The 23561-nt window shown below is 41.6% G+C and overlaps 1 protein-coding gene across 10 annotated transcripts in view; it reads left to right on the top strand.

Moving 5' to 3' along the window:
* The window catches only part of LOC121314053 (histone-lysine N-methyltransferase 2C-like), a 152577-nt gene that overhangs the window by 93245 nt on the left and 35771 nt on the right, over positions 1–23561 (top strand). For 8 of the 10 annotated variants that reach the window (XM_041246856.1, XM_041246855.1, XM_041246850.1 and 5 more), the window contains 18 exons: positions 512–616; positions 1753–1934; positions 2681–2845; positions 3987–4096; positions 5086–5151; positions 5674–5886; positions 6944–7072; positions 9527–9646; positions 10381–10511; positions 13000–13192; positions 14173–14277; positions 14623–14670; positions 15751–15888; positions 16220–16252; positions 17796–17894; positions 19474–19624; positions 20108–20322; positions 21388–21461. In XM_041246856.1, the coding sequence (XP_041102790.1) occupies positions 512–616; positions 1753–1934; positions 2681–2845; positions 3987–4096; positions 5086–5151; positions 5674–5886; positions 6944–7072; positions 9527–9646; positions 10381–10511; positions 13000–13192; positions 14173–14277; positions 14623–14670; positions 15751–15888; positions 16220–16252; positions 17796–17894; positions 19474–19624; positions 20108–20322; positions 21388–21461 (2277 nt within the window). The remainder of the gene's footprint in view (positions 1–511; positions 617–1752; positions 1935–2680; positions 2846–3986; positions 4097–5085; positions 5152–5673; positions 5887–6943; positions 7073–9526; positions 9647–10380; positions 10512–12999; positions 13193–14172; positions 14278–14622; positions 14671–15750; positions 15889–16219; positions 16253–17795; positions 17895–19473; positions 19625–20107; positions 20323–21387; positions 21462–23561) is intronic. The other 2 variants (XM_041246858.1, XM_041246852.1) reach the window with 1 other exon arrangement.

Below are 23561 nucleotides of genomic sequence, written 5' to 3'. Positions count from 1 at the left end.
ATAACTGCTGTACAAAACAAAGTGATGAGAATTGGGAGCTAACAATGGCCAACAGCTGTGTTACAAGATGAACAACTAAGAGTGCCCTCAATTAAAGGCTTGCATGTCATTAAAGCAGCTAAATCTCAGAATTATTTCATTAAATAGGAATACTCAAACTGTTTTAATGTGTTTATTTAGATGTTTGTTTTTAAGAAAGCTGTGAATGTTTGTGAAGGGACTTGTATCTACATTGATAATGGGGATATGAATCACACACACAGTTTCAGATTGTAGTAACAGACTTGTATCTACATTGATAATGGGGATATGAGTCACACACGCAGTTTTAGATAGTAGTGACAGACTTGTATCCAGATTGGTAATGGTGGGGATACGAATCACACACGCAGTGCCACACTGAAAACTCACCCGCTGGCTGTTTCTATATCTACGAGCGTCATTGTTTTGTGTGCATGGTTTGCTGTGTTTCTCAAATACCGTTCTAGTTCTCGCTTCTCTTTGTTTTCAGGATATGTGTGTGGTGTGTGGAAGTTTTGGACGAGGTCCAGAGGGAAGGTTGCTTGCTTGTGCCCAATGTGGCCAGTGTTACCATCCCTACTGTGTCAGTGTTAAGGTAAGAGAATCGAGAAGAGATTCTGGGATCAATAAGCTAGTAACAACCAAACAAGCAACATGGGTCGAGTGACCTCCTCACATTTGTAACCTTTCTTATTGGATGTAACCAGGCTAATAAACAGGGCTTTACCTCGCGTTGGCATAACAGATTTCAGATACCGGCTTCATTCTTGGAGCACCACTGCATTCTATGATGTTGTAGGTTGAGTTCATCATGGGTATTGTACAAGGGGGGAAAAATGCTTTTGTTGTGCTAATGATCCAAGCCTGGTTGCTATATTGAGATCATATGTTCCTAGACCTACTAGAACACAGCATTATTTTATGGTTTTATTTTAGACTGCACACTTGACTTAGCAGTTTGCGCATTTGTATGTTTTTTTTCTCAGCCTGGTGATATGTTTCATGTATGCACCACTCCATCTGAGATTACTTTGTTACTTTAAATAAGCCCTGCAGTGACTCTCTGTGCTATCTGTTCTCTGTTTAGTATTTCAAAATGTTTTTTTTTTCTTTTTTTATTGACCAGACATCTCAATAAGCAGCTAAATAAAACCTAATTTTCAGAACAGAATTGCCATGTGTGTGGAGCCTCAGCTACTATGACATACAGAAGGCTTCGTTTGGTTTTAATCATATCAACCAGTCCATTGTCAGACGTAATTTTAGAGTAAACAGTGCAGTTAATTAAGACAGTTTTACTGCACAGTGATAGAAGCTAATAGTAGAGGAATATTCCATTCACTGTTGGAGATTACTTGCTGTTGCAAGATTGTAAAAGGCTAATTAAGCAACGTTAGCTGAATGTAAAATACACTGAAGGAACAGCATTTTACTGGGAAGTGTTTTAATGTCTTTCATTGCAACCGTGGTTAAGATAACTGTTGGGAGAGGGGAGGGCAGTATTTAGTATTCTGTAGTCCAGAGATGTTATTTAGATGCCTACTGTATTTCAGTTTAAGGTTAACCTCTTGAGTTTAAAAGTATAAGATTTGATTTTGTCTTTGAAAACCAGAGCTCGGCGTGTGTCAGTTAACAGACGGTATGAGCCGCTGTATCTAGGTGTATATTGAGATGATCTCCAGCTGCTGCTTGGGGTCCTCCAGCACTGAAACGCTGTGTTTTCTGTCCCAGATCACCAAGGTGGTTCTCAGTAAAGGCTGGCGCTGCTTGGAGTGCACAGTGTGTGAAGCTTGTGGGAAAGCCACAGACCCAGGACGGCTGCTCTTGTGTGATGATTGTGACATCAGCTACCACACCTACTGCCTGGACCCCCCTTTGCAGACTGTCCCCAAAGGAGGCTGGAAGTGCAAATGGTGGGGAGCAGGATGATACATACAGAGACTTCAGCTAGCTGCTTAATTGTTCCAGTGGACAGTTGAATCTGATTACACCCAGTTGAGACCCTGACCAAATGAATGGTTTGTCCACAGAACTGATCGGAATCTAAATGGCTTGTTTTATGTTTTCTGATACCTGCATTTCATCAGAAAATCAGTAATAACCCTGTGAATAACCTTTCACAGTCATTACAGATGATATTGCAGTTATTATAGTAACTGGTGAGCAATTTTTCAATGGCCTCATGCAGTTGATACTTCCTGTAATAACCAACTGGTCATTAAGGAAACACACGCTCATTAACACCAGCAACAGAGCGCAACCCCAGCGTGAGCTAGAACTAACACAGACCAAGCAGAGTAAACCCCACAACAAGCAACACACAACTTTAAAACTGTGATAGGAGAATTGAATGATTGTAAAAGATACTGCATGGTGTAGAATTGAATTATTGGATGGTTGGATAAACTTGTGATTATGGCACACCACCCCCCCCCCCCCCCCCCCGACCCCCCCATATGATTCTCATATCACTCGAGACCCCATGCATTGTTCGCTATATAATAGCATACTTCAGATTTGACAGAATCTTCTGTGATGTTTGGATTAGATCTGGGGGTGGAGAGGCAGTGTGGGATTTTCAAGTAAAGGCCAGTACAGTTTAAGCGGATTGTTAGTGTTGGGTGTGTTGAATATGAATGAGGTCCTCTTGTTTCTGCAGGTGTGTTTCCTGTACACACTGTGGGGCCACGTCCCCAGGGCTGCGGTGTGAGTGGCAGAATAATTACACGCAGTGCGCTCCCTGCGGCAGCCTGGCTACCTGCCCAGTCTGCTCCCAGAACTACAAGGAGGATGAGCTCATTGTGCAGTGCCGGCAGTGTGACAGGTGAGCAGAGTGCAACACCCTCCTTATACATGGACGAGAGCTGTGCAGCACACTCACACAGACGCTCATGTGTACAATTAACAGTGCAAGCCTGTGCTGCAGCTTTCACAGTCAAGCTGTTACCAGTGATATGCCTTTGATATACCTTTGCCAGTCTAGCATACCCACATTCTCCGAAAGATCCAAAAATGCATAATAGTCATTGTTATTACTGTGGACCGAGGCATTGCTGCATATTCTATTAGATAGATATATAGATAGATAGATAGTGTCATATTCTAGATGCTTCTTTTCAGCCAGCAGTGCTCAGTTCAGCTGAACTATTGAAGTAACCAGGATGACTGGCCAGTCTCTGTTTATTACAGCAGTAGTAGACTACAGTCATCAACCGTGTGTTTTCTTATTGGAAATCCCAATGATGCTTGTTATAGCTGGCAAACCTGAGCATTCTGTTCCACGAGTTTTATCGAGTGCAAGCGAGTCCCTGCAGTGATCTGGCACGGCATTACCATAATCTGTAATGGGAAGTGCTGACTGTGACTCTCTTCTCCTTATTTGCTTACCAAGCTCAAGCATTTCAAAGACCTGCAATAATAAAGCCCTATGGCTTAAAATGTACCTTTTGAAATGACATTATCACTGTGTATATATACAGAGATAATCTCAGTAAGATTCTCTTATCATATTTAAGAACTTACATTAGTTCTTGTAACACATGGGTTTGTCACATCATCACTGAATGATACTGAGGCAGACACAGAGCATTGGTGTTGACGTGCCGCACAGACACGCAGGAACACCCCCAGTCAATCTGGACCTCCCCATTAGCTCTGTATAGCCTCCCCAGGCACATGCCAAGCCGATCCGAACCTCCCCATCAGCTCAGTGCCAGGCGAGCCTACCTGCTCATTTACATCCCCCAGCAATGCCTCTCCTCTTGTGTGTCTCAGCTGCTTCCATAAAGACACACATGCACCCAAGAAATAATAACAGGGTCTCCCTGCCACAGTTCTCCCATCACCTGATCTATGTAACAGGGTACTGCTGTGTGAATGCTTACTCACACTCACAATGTCTGCAGGCTCATATACACCAGCAGTTAATCTGATTACGAGCCGTTATGCTTCCCCCCTCCCACCAGGTGGATTCATGCCTCCTGTCAGAACTTGAACTCAGAAGAGGAATTGGAAAACGCAGCCGACAACAGCTTCGACTGTGCCATGTGCAGGACACACATGACACCGTCCCATGGTAAACCCCAAAGCATTGCGGGGAAAACAGAAAAAGCCTGGCCAAATGGGTTTGAATGCCTTTTTTGAGGGAGGGTCCATGTTTGAAAATAAAATATGTAGGATGTCCGATAACACTATGTAACACAATTTTTGTTCTTGGGTAGTAAGTGTTATTTCCTAATTGCTTATGCCTCAAAAGTATAGAAAATGGCTGTTATTCCCCACAAACTTTGCTTTTGTGACCAGGACAGTGATATTTTGAAACATCACTATTTCCAGTGAGAAAACTGGAGCTTTTGTGTCTTTTTGTTCACATAAAGTCAGAAAAAAAACAACATATGAATCCAAATTAACATGTATTTATACTAAAGTAATACAAAAATGACTACAAAAGATTTAGAAGCGAGTAGTTTTTTAAATTTACAGTATAATCGTAAATCTCGAAAAACTACTCACTTCTAAATTAGGAATTAGGAAATAACACTTACAACCTGGGAACAACAAAAAAAAAAAAAAAATTTGTTACACAGTATAATCAAGCATCATTATAGTCCATGTGATCTGTTATATCGATCAGGATTCTCAGTTAAATTTACCCTGCATCTGCACAACACTTTAAACTGATCGGAATTTAGATTCTCTTTGAAACATTTCACACTTGAAAGAAATAGATCCATACTGTCTTTAGTTAACAACCATGTGCATGCATGGTGCCTGATTTATGCCTGACAAGCAGTATAGAGGTATATCTAGTGTTTCTACCGTGTTTATTGTAATTCAGATTACAATATTGTAATTGTCATCCACAAGTTTAAAAACAATGTCAATTAATAAAAGCTGTCCCTCAGAAATCTTATAATGACGAGGTGCTTCATTGCTAGGTTTTGTTTTAATGCATATTGCAGTAGTATTGAAAAGTTTGCTGCAGCGAATGTATTCGTGTTGCGTGATGCCGATGGTCCTGCTGAAGTGGTTGTTATTAAAACTGTTTCCCCTCTCAATGTCCAGGGTCAGTCCCAGAGGACCCTGAATCACCAGTACTAGCGCACATTGTTACGAAAATAAAAGAACAAGGTAAATGTGCAATTAACTGCAACATGTGTGTGTATATATATAGTACTGTGCAGATTTATTAGAACACCCCATTGCTTCTGTTTTATGTGCATAGGAAATCAAACCAATGTAACTTAAACTCTTGGAAAACTGGCAAAATAAGCATATTAGTGATTTGTGATTTGTAATTGATTACTTTAATAGGCCACACATCAATTCATTTGAAATTGTCAAAGATAAAGAACACAGCCACAAATGGTAAAATGCAGAAGACTTTATAGAAGTTGTTTACGGTGCCTAAATAAAGCACACAGTGGTCTAACATTTTTACACACAAGTGCCTATTGTTTCTATATCGCTGACTGACCGAAAATTGAAATTCTCCCACCCAGAGGTTTTCATACAGGTCGGTATATAAAGGGTATGAATGACAAATCTTGAGGTGTTCTAATAAATGTGCACACTGTATATCAGTTACTGATTTATCATTTTCCACAGCAATGACAGAGGTTTGATTTGATGATGAGATCCGCTCTTTTCTAGACCCACCCAAGACATACACCCAGGATGGCGTCTGTTTGACAGAGCTGGGTTTGTCACGGCTGCAGAATCTGACCGTGGCAGCACCGCGACGGAAACGACCCAAACCCAAACTGAAACTGAAGATAATCAACCAAAACAGCGTGGCTGTGTTACAGACGCCACCAGACCCACAGTCAGAGCTCTCCAGAGACGGAGACCTGGACGACAGCCGGGGTAATGACATGTCTACGCATGTGTCCTTGAACGGGTGCACAAGAGTAGCAGCTACCAGGAGGGTTTTACAGACCCTTATTTCTGTTGGTGCGTTTGTCAGCCGATTCAGTAAAACCGTGAAGCATAGATGAATGCTGGGTACATTCTGACAGTTCAACTGTGGAAAGTTCCCTTGTGGGGGAAGATAAGTTTTCTGTCAATTGGTGCAAAAGAAGGCTGACCTGGCCCAGTCTCTACAGTCACATTTTGTACCTGCTTTTGCAGTTTGTATTCTGAGAGCTTTGCAGGCTACACCAAATCATTGTCTACTGCATCCATAAACAAAGGGCCTTGGGCAAAGATCTCCAACCCTGGTCCTGGAAAGCCCCTATGCTGCAGGCTTTCTAGGTGTCTTTACATCATCAGTGGCTAAAGAGATCTGAAACACCTGTTAAGATTAAGCCAGTAGTAATAATTGGTTCAATTAAGTAACAGAGGTAGGTTGAAACGAGAAGGCCAAGCAGCTCTCCAGGACCAGGGTGGGAGACCTCTGCCCTAGGGTAAGGGCGTCCAATCACGGTCCTGGAGGCCCATTCCACTCCAGGTTTAACAGGTAAAATAATATAATTAACTTGTTCAGGGTCTAGATGGAGGTTCAGAGTTGGAAGATCAGGACTGAATAAGCCAACTAGGGGTTCTAGAGAATTTTGCACAAGTAGTTTTGATTTGTTCGTTTATACAACCCCTGACTTCTTCTGATCTGATTTTTGCATCACCAGGTTGCAACCCATAGCAACACGTTTTTTGGTGTCTTGAGGACAGGACTAAGGCAGAGGTGCCAAATTTTAAGTGTTGAATATGACGAGGGAGTGTCATAAACTCCCTTTCAGTTTTGCAAGGCTGATGTTTGTTTTTTGTCTATTGGCTCATAAGGCATAGGGAGGATGCACTCTGAATGTCTTAGTCGTTCTTGGAACTTTCATTTTTTTAATACCACGTTATTCAGGACTACATGATTTTAGTTTAATAGATACAAAAAGTCATGATTTACTTAGGGTTTTGTTTTTTTCATATGCAGAAGGAGACCTTTTAGACTGTGATGGAAAATCCGACTCCAGCCCAGAGCGTGAGGCTGCAGATGACGTCTCTAAGGGGGCAGAGGGGGCTGATGGAATCAAGAAGAGAAAGAGGAAACCGTACAGACCTGGTAGGGACCATGATTGGAACAGACAGCTTCACTGGACTGTGAAATAGTGCAGGGTGCTGTCAGGATTGTAATGCAGTCTGTGAAATAGTGCAGTGCGCTCTCAGGATTGTAATGCAGTCTGTGAAATAGTGCAGTGCGCTCTCAGGATTGTAATGCAGTCTGTGAAACTGTTGCATTTTAAAGTGCAGTTCAGAAGGTTTGGAAGTTCAAGAACCTGTGATTTATGTGGGAATTGTTTACACTTCATACTTTCCTGTATTACCTTAATCATCTTAATATCATATGTTTGCAGCACCGTATACAGTCAGTAATCAGGGATATAAAAGACTGGGCATTTGTGTGAAAATGTGAGACCACTTTGTGCTTTTAATTAGGGTTCTTAAACTTCTAAAAAGCCTTCTAAAAAGCCTAAAATGCATTTTACCATTTGTGGCTGTGTTCCTTTTTCTTACTATTTTAAGTGAATTGCATGTGTGGCCTATTAGTCCTCCATTAAATTAGACAATCTCTAATTTGCCTATTTTGACAATTCTCCGAGATTTTCATTTACAGTGGTCTGCAGAAGCAATGGGGTGTTCTAATGCATGTGCACACTGCTGAACTACAGTCATCAGCATATAATATATCCCCAGCACCATATACAGTGGCTTGTGAAAGTATTGACCCTCCTTGGCATTTTTCCTATTTTGTTGCCTTACAACCTGGAATTAAAATTGATTTTTTGGGGGTTTGTATCATTAGATTTACACAACATGCCTACCACTTTGAAGATGCAAAATATTTTTTATTGTGAAACAAACAAGAAATAAGACAAAAAAACTGAAAACTTGAGCGTGCATAAGTATTCACCCCCCCAAAGTCAATACTTTGTAGAGCCACCTTTTGCAGCAATTACAGCTGCAAGTCTCTTGGGGTATGTATCTATAAGCTTGGCACATCTAGCCACTGGGATATTTGCCCATTCTTCAAGGCAAAACTGCTCCAGCTCCTTCAAGTTGGATGGGTTCCGCTGGTGTACAGCAATGTTTAAGTCATACCGCAGATTACCAATTGGATTGAGGTCTGGGCTTTGACTAGGCCATTCCAAGACATTTAAATGTTTCCCCTTAAACCACTCGATTGTTGCTTTAGCAGTATGCTTAGGGTCATTGTCCTGCTGGAAGGTGAACTTCCGTCCCAGTCTCAAATCTCTGGAAGACTGAAACAGGTTTCCCTCAAGAATTTCCCTGTATTTAGCGCCATCCATCATTCCTTCAATTCTGACCAGTTTCCCAGTCCCTGCCGATGAAAAACATCCCCACAGCATGACGCTGCCATCACCGTGCTTCACTGTGGGGATGGTGTTCTCGGGGTGATGAGAGGTGTTGGGTTTGCTCCAGACATAGAGTTTTCCTTGATGGTCTGTGAGTTTTGGTGGGCAGCCCTCTCTTGCCAGGTTTGTTGTGGTCCCATATTCTTTCCATTTTTTAATAATGGCTTTAATGGTGCTCCGTGGGATGTTCAAAGTTTCGGATATTTTTTTATAACCCAACCCTGATCTGTACTTCTCCACAACTTTGTCCGTGACCTGTTTGGAGAGCTCTTTGGTCTTCATGGTGCCGCTTGCTTGGTGGTGCCCCTTGCTTAGTGGTGTTGCAGAGGGGCCTTTCAGAACAGGTGTATAAATACTGAGATCATGTGACAGATCATGTGACACTTAGATTGCACACAGGTGGACTTTATTTAACTAATTATGTGACTTCTGAAGGTAATTGGTTGCACCAGATCTTATTTAGAGGCTTAATAGCAAAGGGGGTGAATACATATGCACGCACCACTTTTCCGTTACTTATTTTTTAGAATTTTTTGAAACAAGTTATTTTTTTCATTTCACTTCACCAATTTGGACTATTTTGTGTATGTCCATTACATGAAATCCAAATAAAAATCCATTTTAATTCCAGGTTGTAAGGCAACAAAATAGAAAAAATGCCAAGGGGGGTCAATACTTTCACAAGCCACTGTACATCCTCAGATGTAGGCACAGTTGATTAAAAACAAAACATGTTTACTTTTTATTGCATTCCCCACCTCACCACCCCAGCAGTGTTAATATGGGTTGTAGAAAGAGTGCCGTCTTTCACAAACATCTAGACCTTGATCTGTGATCATTTTCCCTTGCATATTTAATTCACAGGGAACATTTCTCTTTGTTTTAACCTCCAAGGAAATTCAAAGAGAAGTGTAATATGCACTGGGTGCTCTCTACAGTTTTTTTTATCTCAACAATGTTATCAGCATTGCACTGGAGGAGATGTATATGCTTTGTTAATGTATTTTGAATTGCAAAGCCCCTGGTGTTTTTACATGTAGGTTTTGTGCTGGGATTCAGAGCACACGGCATGCAGCACAGCGTAGCAGCTCCTCGCAGAATCAATGCATTGCACTTTTGAAAGGCTGGCATTTTTTTCCCAGGTATTGGTGGGTTTATGGTACGCCAGAGGAGTCGGACAGGCCAGGGCAAGGCAAAGCGCTCCCTCTGTAGGAAGGATTCCTCGGGTTCTGTGTCGGAATATCTCCTGGGCAAAGAGGAAAGTAAGTACTGCAGGTCTGGAGCAGATGTGTATTGCATATAAGAACATAAGAACATAAGAAAGTTTACAAACGAGAGGAGGCCATTCGGCCCATCTTGCTCGTTTGGTTGTTAGTAGCTTATTGATCCCAAAATCTCATCAAGCAGCTTCTTGAAGGATCCCAGGGTGTCAGCTTCAACAACATTACTGGGGAGTTGATCATGGATTAACTTGTCGCAGCACATTGAGATATGATGAAACATATAGCAATGATTAAGCAAGCCATGTCAGCTTTGTGATTGTGATAGATAGACACATTGGATGTCAGTCTGCCACCACTGTGTTGAACTCATGTTCAGCTTGTGTGTGTGTGTGGTTAGTGGTAATTGGGTTAGCAGCATTTGGTTTTTTTCTTTTCTGGTCCTCATTTAGGTTTCCTTTTCTAGTGTGGCCTCCTGAGAATTAGAGTTAATGAACGAGAGTCAAATATATGTGTATATATGTATATATATGTATATGTATATATATATATATATATATATATATATATATATATATATATATATATATATATATATATATATATATGTGTGGTTTCTTTCATGTCCGAAATAATAGAAGTGCATTTGAAATGTAATTAAGCCTATTCAATTTCCTATTAGATTTGCCTCGATTTTATTGTTGTCCTGCTCACATGTGTAATTTGAATGAATCTATCTGAAATGAGCAGATGTTGAACACTGTGTTCTGTCCTAGGCTGGAATGAGCCTTTACCTGACACACCAGTGGAAGAGATTGCCCCTGGCTCCGAATGCTTGGAGAAAGCAAAGAAGCGCTACAGGAAGAAGAAGAATAAACTTGAAGAAGTGTTTCCAGCATATTTACAGGCGAGTTGCAATTATAAAAGCTCAAGGACTTTATCCTGGTTTCTTCTCGGGGTTAGCATGACTCTTGGGTTTTTTTTTTTTTTTTTTTTTTTCCCCTCTGTGTTTAAAGTAATCTGGTTTTAAGTAATTGGCACTGATAAAAAGCATGTTTGTTGTGCTCCTCTTCCATTCGCCAGTTAGGTCTCAAATGGGCAGTTTTGAAAGGAACACATGATGTCTGGCACTACTTCACTTTCCTGATTCTCGGGTTGTCTGTTTGCACTTCCCGGGTCATTTGCATCAGCAGTGTCTTCTGGGTGTAAGGCTGAAAGCGTGTCAGTCAGCAGAGGAAGCAGCTGGATTGGTAATGACAGGAAAGAAGCCAGTGAAGTGCACAGCCTGTAAGCAGCTCTGTGCTGTACTGTTACAGCAAATTAAGAACATTATTACCAAAGCTTTGAGCAGCTGTTCACAAATGTGTTTCAAACCTCTGGAGTCAAAATGTACCCTTCGTTACAGCCATTCCAATCCTTTTTCAAAAAGGGGCCACAGGGGCCTCCATTTTAATTAATGTAATCTCGTTCCGATCTCACATTGGGGAGACATTGTTCTAAGAGTTGAAGATGGTGATTTGTTAAGCATGCTGCCTGTCACCATGGCTTTCCTTGCTCGGCAAACTCCAAATTAAACTTGAGGTTCTCACTAGAGGAACGACTTTAATCAATTACTGAAATCCCTGCACGTTAGGCTTTTAATGTTTTTACACAGCAGGGAGTTGCCACATTCATAGTTTGAGTTGTTGAATACACAGGATTGAAGCCAACTTGCTTGAGCTGGCAGTTTGGTGCAAATGGCAGGATTGCATTTATTACCATGCTATACCTCTTTTCCCAAGTATAGCTGAGCTGGCTGGGCTGAGTGAGGTGTAGTTAGAGATGGCTGTGTTCCAGTGTCATTGTGACAGGTATAGCTGAGCTGGCTGGGCTGAGCGAGGTGTAGTTAGAGATGGCTGTGTTCCAGTGTCATTGTGTCAGGTATAGCTGAGCTGGCTGGGCTGAGTGAGGTGTAGTTAGAGATGGTCTGTGTTCCAGTGTCATTGTGTCAGGTATAGCTGAGCTGGCTGGGCTGAGCGAGGTGTAGTTAGAGATGGCTGTGTTCCAGTGTCATTGTGTCAGGTATAGCTGAGCTGGCTGGGCTGAGTGAGGTGTAGTTAGAGATGTCTGTGTTCCAGTGTCATTGTGACAGGTATAGCTGAGCTGGCTGGGCTGAGTGAGGTGTAGTTAGAGATGGCTGTGTTCCAGTGTCATTGTGTCAGGTATAGCTGAGCTGGCTGGGCTGAGCGAGGTGTAGTTAGAGATGGCTGTCTGTGTTCCAGTGTCATTGTGTCAGGTATAGCTGAGCTGGCTGGGCTGAGCGAGGTGTAGTTAGAGATGGCTGTGTTCCAGTGTCATTGTGTCAGGTATAGCTGAGCTGGCTGGGCTGAGTGAGGTGTAGTTAGAGATGGCTGTGTTCCAGTGTCATTGTGTCAGGTATAGCTGAGCTGGCTGGGCTGAGCGAGGTGTAGTTAGAGATGGCTGTGTTCCAGTGTCATTGTGTCAGGTATAGCTGAGCTGGCTGGGCTGAGCGAGGTGTAGTTAGAGATGGCTGTCTGTGTTCCCGTGTCATTGTGTCAGGTATAGCTGAGCTGGCTGGGCTGAGCGAGGTGTAGTTAGAGTTGGCTGTGTTCCAGTGTCATTGTGTCAGGTATAGCTGAGCTGGCTGGACTGAGCGAGGTGTAGTTAGAGATGTCTGTGTTCCAGTGTCATTGTGTCAGGTATAGCTGAGCTGGCTGGACTGAGCGAGGTGTAGTTAGAGATGTCTGTGTTCCAGTGTCATTGTGTCAGGTATAGCTGAGCTGGCTGGGCTGAGCGAGGTGTAGTTAGAGATGGCTGTGTTCCAGTGTCATTGTGTCAGGTATAACTGAGCTGGCTGGGCTGAGCGAGGTGTAGTTAGAGATGGCTGTCTGTGTTCCCGTGTCATTGTGTCAGGTATAGCTGACCCATGAAATAGTGAGGCAGTAAAGGTCATTTCATTTACATTGATTTTGTTTAGTTGTATAGGTGTATAGAAATCCTCAGAAGTGCTTACTGCAATATTTGTAGAATATATATACAAGCCAGATTACTGTGATGCAACACAAGGCTGTCGCAACATGTTATGTTGCACAAACTGTTTGATACTGTCTGTAGACAGCCATTTGTGCTTGTTTCTTATTTATCAAGCATGTTTGTACAATGGAGGGGAGAACCATCCTTCTGTACAGTTACATTGCCTTGCTGGTAATTTTTTAAAGAACCTCTTTTTCATTAAACCGTCTCTGCTCCAGATGCTGTGTTTGATTTTTTCGGTTTCCCTCAGGAACCCAGGTGGCGTAAGGAAGCGAGGCACACCTGTCCTCTGAAATGGGCATTATGAGGGGTTTCAGTGGCCTGGACAGCTGTTCATCTAATAGAGTCTCTGTTTTGCACAGGAGGCTTTTTTTGGGAGAAACCTGCTGGACACAAGCAGACAGAGCAGGCTGAGCTTGGACGCCCTGTCTGATGAGGACCCGGCTCGTGTTGACGGGAGGACCCCCAGTGTGAATACAAACTTCCTGGATCCATCCTGCGATCCGCTGCTGAGTTCCACCAGCTCACCAATTACAGCCAAACCAGCAGCCCTGTGTATGTGCACACCCTGTAGTAAACTACAATCTCCTCCAATCACAGGCCTCATTCCAAGGGGTTAGCTGAATTTAAAATAGTGACCATCGTTGTTCTGGGAGCCTCCTACATAACCAAAATGGAAAAAAAAAATAAGTAAAAGAATATGACCTGTTTTATTGAGATTTTCAATTTGGATGCTCGGTTAGCCACAGTCAATATTGCTTTTTGGGATTGAGAGAGTAATTGAGTCTGTATAGCCATGCAGTTGTATATATCATATACACAGGGTGAGTTAGAAAGGATGCACAATAGGGGATTCATTTGAATATCTACCACAAACATGATCTATGAAGTTATCTAAAAACTCTTCTAAATGATATTCACTTTAGATCAGACGTCGTACCTCTCTGGTAACTGTTTGCTGCATGTGTTGCTGTTTGAGTCCATGTGTGCCTATGTGATGTCCTTTCAGATTCACAGTGTATGTGTTGGGTCAGGAGGTGCTTGGGTATTTAAGTGATGGCTTTGTGATTTTTGAGTAGTAAATGGCACGCTGTTTCCATGTTTTGACATACAGTAAGTCAGCAGATACAGTGCTTACGTACTTAAGTAGTGTTTATACACCAGGTAAAGAACCCAGCAGCGGGTAAATGTCTTACTCCTCTTTCTCACTGAATTGTCCTTCCATTCCAAGGAACAGAGGTGTGTATCACTGTACGTATTAGTCCGTCCATGTGTGTCATCGTCGTCCCCCGTCCCACCCCCCGGTTACTAGCTTCAGATTCACACCATACTGTATGTTCCAAGAGCATGGTGCTGTTTTAAGCCGTGAAACTGCACTGTTTGCTTTTTTTTCTTATTCGAGCATCCTCTGGCCTGTAAGTCCAGCGACCAGGTGATGATCAGTCATAAACTACAGCACAATTTGCACCATATAGGTTAGAGTCACACCTCGTCTTCCAAGATGTGGCAGTACAATTTCTTTATTTTCTCTACAGCTAACCCTGAGGATCCATTGGCTGCCCTCTCTGAAGTCCTCAACACAGATGATGATATACTGGGGATCCTTTCTGATGAGCTAGTGAAGCCTGGGGAGGATTCAGGTACATGCAGATGTTAGACAAATGCTTTTGTTGTTTTGTATTTATTTGTACTGCTTTTATAATGATATTCATACTTTTTATAACTCAACCTTCAAATGTTTTGAATTTGGCATCTTCATAATTTCGTTGATATATTTTACTTTGTCATAGTGTGCACTTTCACATTATTTAATGTTCTGCTTTGTTGTCGAGAGCACTGTAACATGTCTCTTTCACACTGTTTTTCAAGCATGCTGCATACTGTTTTTAGCATGCTTTATATACATGCATATATTCCCCCTGTGTTCAGTTTCTTCTTGTTTCTTTGTTTAAATTCATCCCTTTTATCTGGTTTGGGTCCTGTAGGTCTTGATTTATACACTTACCAGGTTGACAACTTGCCCTCTCCTTTTGGTAAGAGAAAGATCATGGCTTCCCCATGGCTAGCAGTAGTATTTCTCCGAGCTCTGCAGAGTAGCTGTGCTCATGTTTTTTGTGTGTTTGCTGTTGCTTCTCTGTCTTCAGTTGTCACTGTTTCTCACACCACCAATGTAGTTGTTTTTAATATAGAATTTGTTTTTGCTTTAATTCAGTTTGCAGTGTACCGTTCACCCGATGAGCTGCAGTATGTAATGCAACCGACACGTTTTTCGTTTTATTTTAAAATGAACTTCCAAAAAAGTACAGTGCTCCTTCATTTGTTCATGGTTTGATGATTCACTGATGTTGATTTATTCACACATAGGCCATCATGCCAGTAATATTTCACTGGGGCAATTTACTAATTAACTCTTTGATATTTCACAGTGTTTTTTGATGTGCAGGTCAGAATGAGGGAGCACTGTACCTGTTCACTGAATGTATTTTTAATTGGCATCAAGAGTTTTATTTATTTATCATGCAATTACCTGAACTAAAGGATTGAACTGCATTCATAAATGGGGCAGAGTTTTCATAAAGCAACTGTTCGCAATTATATATCCTGATTAGTTCACATTCATGTAAGATAATTATGTGTGTGTGTGTGTGTGTGTGTGTGTGTGTGTATTTTAGTAGTAGTAGTAGGGCTAATAAACAAATCTTATTTTTTTTTTCGTTTTACTTGCCCTGTTATTGATGTCCAGACATAGAGAGATTTGAGTACCCTGTTCGTATTATCACTGTGGGGTCATTCTACAGGCACATAAAATGCTTGCTGGATTATTGCATTGTAATATTAGCGCAACAGAACCACTCAGAATTGTCCCATACATCAGAACAAAAACTCAGAGGAAAGACCAATAGTAAAGTGACAATTGAAGGTACTCGTCCTTTTGATTCATGAATAAGAACCTGGTTGGTTGTGAAAAGTCACCTGTTTTTATCAAATTGTATTAAATAAACACACACAAGCTGAGGCTCAAACTGGTTTCATTATGAGTCCATGCAGGCTTCAGTTAGTGCCTGATAATTGATCGTTGGACACTAATTGCATTGTGGTTTTGGTTTGTTAAGCTGGTCTGGATATAGGTCCCGTATCAGATGATTCATCTTTGGCCCCACTGGCAAGTACCGGTCGCAGCGCACGGCCACTGCCCGAGGAGCCGCTGGGCGGGGTCCTCAGTCCAGAGCTGGACACGATGGTCACGGATGGTAAGCACCCATCTTGCCCAACGCATTGCACACCTTCCTTCCTTGCCATCCAGTTCTTCCAGGTTTGTTGTGTGCTGGAGATGAAGCTGCGGTAGAGTTTAGGCTGGTACACATGCCTGTACTGTGTATGGTGGTGCCCAGGCTAGATACGCCCAGAATTAGTTTAACATCTGTAACATTTAACAGGTCAACACAAGTATGCCAATTCCATTAGGAACTCTATGGGGAGCACTTCATTGGTAGTTAGTGTTCACTATGATGCTTCTTAGTTGTGATTTGTATTTTATTTAATATTTTCAATAATAATCATTACATTGTTCTCTTATTTCAGGTGCGATTCTAAGCAAACTGTACAAAATTCCAGGTATGAGTCATCGACATGTAGATCGCTGTGGGTTGAATGGCCCGATATATACAGCAGTGTGCACATTTATTACAACACCCCATTGCTTCTGCTTTGATTTGTTATGAAATTAAACCACTGGATCTGAAAATCTTGGGAAATTGTCAAAACAGGCAAAGTAGTGATTGTCTAGTTTAATTGTTGACTTGAATAGACCACTCATGCAATTAATTTGGTATAGTAAGAGAAAAGACACGCAGAGCCACAAACGGTAAAATTAGAGCTGCTCTGATTTTAGTTGACTAATCGGCCCAATTAATCAACTAAAGAGTTTATCGCATGTTAAGTGTAGTCGTGCAGTTCTATTTTTGTATGTAAAATAATCAACCAATAGATCTGCATTTTCTCAGTGGCAGTCCAATCATAAGTAAGCGGATGAGGGACATAAACAGTTGAAGGTCTTTAGTAGGTTTAACCAATCGGAGAGTCAAAGATATGCCCCTTGTTATACAGCTGTCCAATCTTGAGTGAGCAGAGGCGGGACATAATTGGGGGTTTAACCAATGGGAAATTCAAAGATCTGCCCTGGTTTTACAGCTGTCCAATCATTAGTGACGGGACATAAATGTGTTCAGGTAGGGTGTAAGCATAGCTAAATTTTGTGCAATAATGCTTATTATTGAGAATTATATTGAGAAGAATATTTCAAATAGCTTTTTACAAATTAGAAAATAAGTCATAAGACAACAGAGACATTGTAGTCAATTTAGTTACAAATCAATTTTAAAGAACTTTTTCAGAAAATATTAAAGTGTACACCAGAAATACCTGAACTGATAAAGACACCAGCTCTTCAAAGAGAGGTAATGATGTGGAATTACTTTCTAATTGCTAAGGGTCTAGGTCGGCCAGGGTGTCGTCGGCTCACCGCGCACCAGTGACCCCTGTAGTCTGGCCGGGCGCCTGTGGGCTTGCCTGCTAGCTGCCCAGGAGCTGCCTTGTCCTCCTATGCTGTAGCTCCTGGGCGGCTGCATGGTGAATCCGCAGTGTGTAAAGAAACGGTCAGCTGACGGCACACACTTCGGAGGACACAGTGTGTTAGTCTTTACTGCTCCCGAGTCAGCACAGGGGTGGTAGCGGTGAACCGAGCATAAATAAACAATAATTGGCCATTTCAAATTGGGAGAAAATAAAAAAATAATTGGCAACGACTAAATTTAAGTAAATAAATAAATAAATAAATTTAATTGATTAGCAGACCTGGGTAAAATGCACAAGACTTTATGGAAGTTGTTTTAAGATGCCTAATTAAAGAATAAAGCGGTCTAACATTTCTACACACAAGTGCCTATTGTTTCTATATCGCTGATTACTGACCTGAAAATTGCAATTCTGACACCCAAAGGATAAAGGATATAAGTGACACAGCTCTAGGTATTGTAATACATTTGCACTCCACTGTGAATGGATGGATGGATGTAATCCCAGTCCCCATGTTGCTGTTCGTGTGGGTGTGGTTTGTAGCTCCTGTAGAGTAACCCCCCTGTTCACGTGTTCACTGCAGAGCTTGAAGGGAAGGATGTGGAGGAGCTGTTCACCGCAGTCCTGAGCCCGAGTGCTAACCAGACTCCCCAGCACACGCACATACCGCTGCAAAACCAGGGTGCGTTTCATTCAAACACACTGTCATTACTGGAGCAGGCAACCGGGGATCACATTTACACAGGGTTTTGTTTCAGCAGAATGAAGTGTGTTTTAGAAAAATAAATACAAATACACATGTATATACAGTGCCTTGCAAAAGTATTCAGACCCCTGACCAATTCTCTCATGTCACTGAATTACAAATGGTACATTGAAATTTCGTTCTGTTCGATATTTTATTTTAAAACACTTAAACTCAAAATCAATTATTGTAAGGTGACATTGGTTTTATGTTGGGATATTTTTAAGAAAAATAAAAAACTGAAATATCTTGCTTGCATAAGTATTCAACCCCGACACATTAATATTTGGTTTCACCTTTCGATGCAATAACAGCTTTAAGTCTTTTGGGGTAAGTATGTACCAGCTTTCCACACAGTGTCGGAATGATTTTGGCCATTGGCCATCCATTCTTCCTTCAGTTGTAACAAGATGCCCAGTCCCTGCTGATGAGAAGCATCCCCACAGCATGATGCCGCCAACACCATACTTCACTGTAGGGATGGTGTGTCTTGAGGCATGGGCAGTGTTAGGTTTGCGCCACACATAGCCTTCAAAGTGATTGTTGGCCTCTCTGTGGCTTCTCTCACAAGTCTCCTTCTTATTTGAGTGCTGAGTTTTGAGGGACGGCCTTTTCTTGGCAGTGCCTGGGTGGTGTGATGCAGCTTCCACTTCCTGATTATTGATCCAACTGTGGTCACTGGGATATCCAAACACTTGGATATTATTTTGTACCCTTTCTCTAATCTATGCATTTGTATTATTTTATCTTTAACTTTTGCAGAATGCTCTTTGGTCTTAATTTTTCTTCAGATTCACAGCCTTACCAATGATCCTTCAACAGTGGGGTTTTTATCCAGAAAATGTGACAGCAACTTTAATGGTTCACAGGTGGAGGCCAATGGTAAGGTAACTGTGTCCTCGTTAGGGCAATTTCTTTCATCGGTGCAAACTGGGAGCTTCCACAGCACAGGGGTTGAGTACTTATTCAAGCAAGATATTTCAGTTTTTTATTTTTCTTAAAAATATTTCCCAACATAAAACCAATGTCACCTTACAATAATTGATTCTGAGTTTCAGTGTTTAAAAATAAAATATCAAACAGAACGAAATTTCAATGTACCATTTGTAATTCAGTGACATGAGAGAATTGGTCAGGGGTCTGAATAATTTTGCAAGGCACTGTGTATGTGTGTGTGTGTGTGTGTGTGTGTGTGTATATATATATATATATATATATATATATATATATATATATATATATATATATATATATATATATATATGTGTGTGTGTGTGTGTGTGTAATTTCAGTGCTACCTTTTAAATGCAACATATGGTAAATGATTATAACTCTGTAGTTCTGATTCAGTTTGTTTGAAGTAGTCAATTGAGTAAAGCCACCAGACCATATCTCTGCTGTGCTGTTGACAAAAGGATCCAGAATACAAAGAGCCCTTTTGGCTGGTCTAAACTAAAATAACAGCAGATTTTGGAGATGAAAGAAATCTTTTTTACATTCATTAATTTTCTTGTAGGAGATGGCCTGTTCCCAAGAATGCCTTTAATGAACGGCCTTATGGGGCCAACCCCCCATTTTCCATCTCCACGAGTTCCTCCAGGACCAGGGCCCTGCACACCCAGCACCTTCTCTCCCATCCATCGGGCTCCTTTCACAGACTCCTGCAGGTGGGCATGTGGGCCGACGCCCTTTTATTTTACAGCTGAATCAGCCCTCCACCAGAGATGGGGACGGCACACCCATTCCACTGCTGTGAGATACTGTCAGTTATGTCAGTTGAACGGAGCATTGCCCAGTTGTCATTTTCATTCTGTCCAGATCCGTACGCTGATGAAACATTACAAGTTGGGTTTAGTCGTTACTGTCACCCCTGTAGAACCGTTAATAGCACTCCTAACTACAAGTAAAAAGCATGTTACCCTAGCACTCAGTGTTGTGGCACATGTCTGCTGCAGGATTCATGAAACTAATATTTCAGGTACAATTTGTTTTAGTTTTAGCCAAAACAGTGCTAGGTAGAGGAGACCCGGGTATTCCTAGTGTTTTTCCTCCAAGTTATTTTAACCCTGTAAATCATTTCTCAACTCCCATGCTGTGAAACTGCGTGCCTCAGAACCTCGCTCACAAAGTCACCAAATTCTGGCTTTCAGGGACAAAAAGCCTCAGTTTAATGAGCTGGTGAACGAAGCAGCTGGCTCCTGGGCTGCCCCAGCTCCTGTGCTGGAGCCGGAGGCAGACACCATGTCCAACGCCCAGAGGAGCACTCTCAAGTGGGAGAAGGAGGAGACCCTGGGTGAGATGGCAACAGTGGCCCCTGTGCTGTACACCAACATGAACTTCCCCAGCCTCAAGGAGGATTTTCCTGGTAAGTCGACGCAGCTTCTGGGCTGAGGTCCCACTTTCTTTTTATAAGCATTGAAGTTTCAGATCTTTTTGTTTTTAAATATAATATCAGTGCATTTCGATGTGTTTTTTTTCCCTCAGTGAGCAGATCTGTTTCTACGTGCTTTCTGTCTATTTAGTAAGACTAGCGCAGTTGTAGCGTAGGTTGGTTGGGTTCATTCATGTAAGACGCATTGCATTTTGGATTACTTCTATAATATACTGTTGAAATCACTGCATCTCTTTGAAGGAGCAGCTTGGTATGGCATGGAGTATCACTTATATTCCTATTTAGTGTAACATTATCATTTTAGCTTTCAAGTCCATCACATCACTTCCTGGTGACTCAAACACAACACTCTGGTGGATGTAACGCTGAGGGAGCCGGAATCCACTTTGTAGCTTGGAACTTGGTTTCAGAAGACTAGGTTTCAGGCTACTGCATTGGCACATCAGAGGAGTTTGATAAAGCAAAGTTGCCTCAAACTAGGTATCCTGGAACCAGGTTTGAAGCCACTGTTCCTGAAGAAGCGGCTTCATGTTCCCTCAGCTCAGGAAATAGCCCATTTGTTTTATCTGATATTCCTTACTTGTATATTTCTTGCATCCAAGAAATATGTGCATCAGAGTCATGTCTTACAACCAGTCCCATCTGTTACACCAGCTTGTCACCCTGCAACACTTTGGCGTGCCAGATATACTTGGATGCAAGATAAGATTTGGCGATAGCCTTTGAGTCTCCAGGGACACAAACTTCCGAGTTTTAAAAGACCCCAGGATTGGGTGACCGGAACATAAAATGATTCAAAGTAAATATGAAGAACAATGTAAGATTGCTCTGATATCACACTCATAACAAGTTGCATTGTAGTGTAATTCCAAGGATTTCAGTGATACATTAAGGTTTTAATGAATCTCATTTATAGATTTGTACGCAGGGTGGGTGGGGGCGGTTCCCATGGAAGATAGGGATTGTGTGAGAAGCAGTTCATGTAATATGTAGAATTTCTGAAATGGAGGCTGAAGTTCATTTTCTCTTCTAACTCAGAGTGGTCCACAAGGGTTAAGCAAATTGCAAAACTATGGAGAAAAGCCAGTTCCCAAGAAAGAGCACCGTATGTGGTAAGTACCTGATTAAAAAAGAACCAAGTAAAAGAAATACAAGTAAAAAATAAAGATGAGCTGTAGAGGAAAAAACAGACTGTAAGGACAGCAGTGCATTGTATCAAGTGTGCCCTGTATGTTTAGTATTAGTTTTTATTGCAACATATGAACCAATAATGAGGACCCAGAGGAAGTCAGTGGTGGCTGGCTGCTGTTCTCTCCTCTTCTTCCTCCTATGTGTATACTGCACATGCTTCATACACTTGTCATAGTTTCATAGCGGCTGATTGTTATTATTATTATTATTATTGTTGTTGTTGTTGTTGTTGTTGTTGTTGTTCTGTTGGGGTAGACGGATTACAGCTCGCAGTGAATACTAGAAGGATTACAGCTCGCAGTGAATACTAGGATTACAGATCGCAGTGAACACTAGGATTACAGCTCACAGTGAATACTAGGATTACAGCTCACAGTGAATACTAGGATTACGGCTCACAGTGAATACTAGGATTACAGCTCACAGTGAATACTAGGATTACAGATCGCAGTGAATACTAGAAGGGTTACAGCTCACAGTGAATACCAGAAGGGTTGCAGCTCACAGTGAATACTAGGATTACAGCTCACAGTGAATACTAGGATTACAGCTCACAGTGAATACCAGTAGGATTACAGCTCACAGTGAATACTAGGATTACAGCTCACAGTGAATACTAGGATTACAGCTCACAGTGAATACTAGGATTACAGCTCACAGTGAATACTAGATTACAGCTCACAGTGAATACTAGGATTACAGCTCACAGTGAATACTAGGATTACAGCTCGCAGTGAATACTAGGATTACAGCTCGCAGTGAATACTAGGATTACAGCTCACAGTGAATACTAGGATTACAGCTCACAGTGAATACTAGGATTACAGCTCACAGTGAATACTAGGATTACAGCTCGCAGTGAATACTAGGATTACAGCTCACAGTGAATACTAGGATTACAGCTCGCAGTGAATACTAGAAGGATTACAGCTCACAGTGAATACTAGGATTACAGCTCACAGTGAATACTAGGATTACAGCTCACAGTGAATACTAGGATTACAGCTCACAGTGAATACTAGGATTACAGCTCACAGTGAATACTAGGATTACAGCTCACAGTGAATACTAGGATTACAGCTCACAGTGAATACCAGAAGGGTTACAGCTCACAGTGAATACTAGGATTACAGCTCACAGTGAATACTAGGATTACAGCTCACAGTGAATACTAGGATTACAGCTCACAGTGAATACTAGGATTACAGCTCACAGTGAATACTAGGATTACAGCTCACAGTGAATACTAGGATTACAGCTCACAGTGAATACTAGGATTACAGCTCACAGTGAATACTAGGATTACAGCTCACAGTGAATACTAGGATTACAGCTCACAGTGAATACTAGGATTACAGCTCGCAGTGAATACTAGGATTACAGCTCACAGTGAATACTAGGATTACAGCTCACAGTGAATACTAGAAGGATTACAGCTCACAGTGAATACTAGGATTACAGCTCACAGTGAATACTAGGATTACAGCTCACAGTGAATACTAGGATTACAGCTCACAGTGAATACTAGGATTACAGCTCACAGTGAATACTAGGATTACAGCTCACAGTGAATACTAGGATTACAGCTCACAGTGAATACTAGGATTACAGCTCACAGTGAATACTAGGATTACAGCTCACAGTGAATACTAGGATTACAGCTCACAGTGAATACTAGGATTACAGCTCACAGTGAATACCAGAAGGGTTACAGCTCACAGTGAATACTAGGATTACAGCTCACAGTGAATACTAGGATTACAGCTCACAGTGAATACTAGGATTACAGCTCACAGTGAATACTAGGATTACAGCTCACAGTGAATACTAGGATTACAGCTCGCAGTGAATACTAGGATTACAGCTCACAGTGAATACTAGGATTACAGCTCACAGTGAATACTAGGATTACAGCTCACAGTGAATACTAGGATTACAGCTCACAGTGAATACTAGGATTACAGCTCGCAGTGAATACTAGGATTACAGCTCACAGTGAATACTAGGATTACAGCTCACAG

Source organism: Polyodon spathula, chromosome 4 (genome assembly GCF_017654505.1).
Source record: "Polyodon spathula isolate WHYD16114869_AA chromosome 4, ASM1765450v1, whole genome shotgun sequence".
NCBI lineage: Eukaryota > Metazoa > Chordata > Actinopteri > Acipenseriformes > Polyodontidae > Polyodon > Polyodon spathula.
The sequence above is the reverse complement of the archived record's forward strand: the minus strand, read 5'-3'. Positions and strand labels throughout refer to the sequence as shown.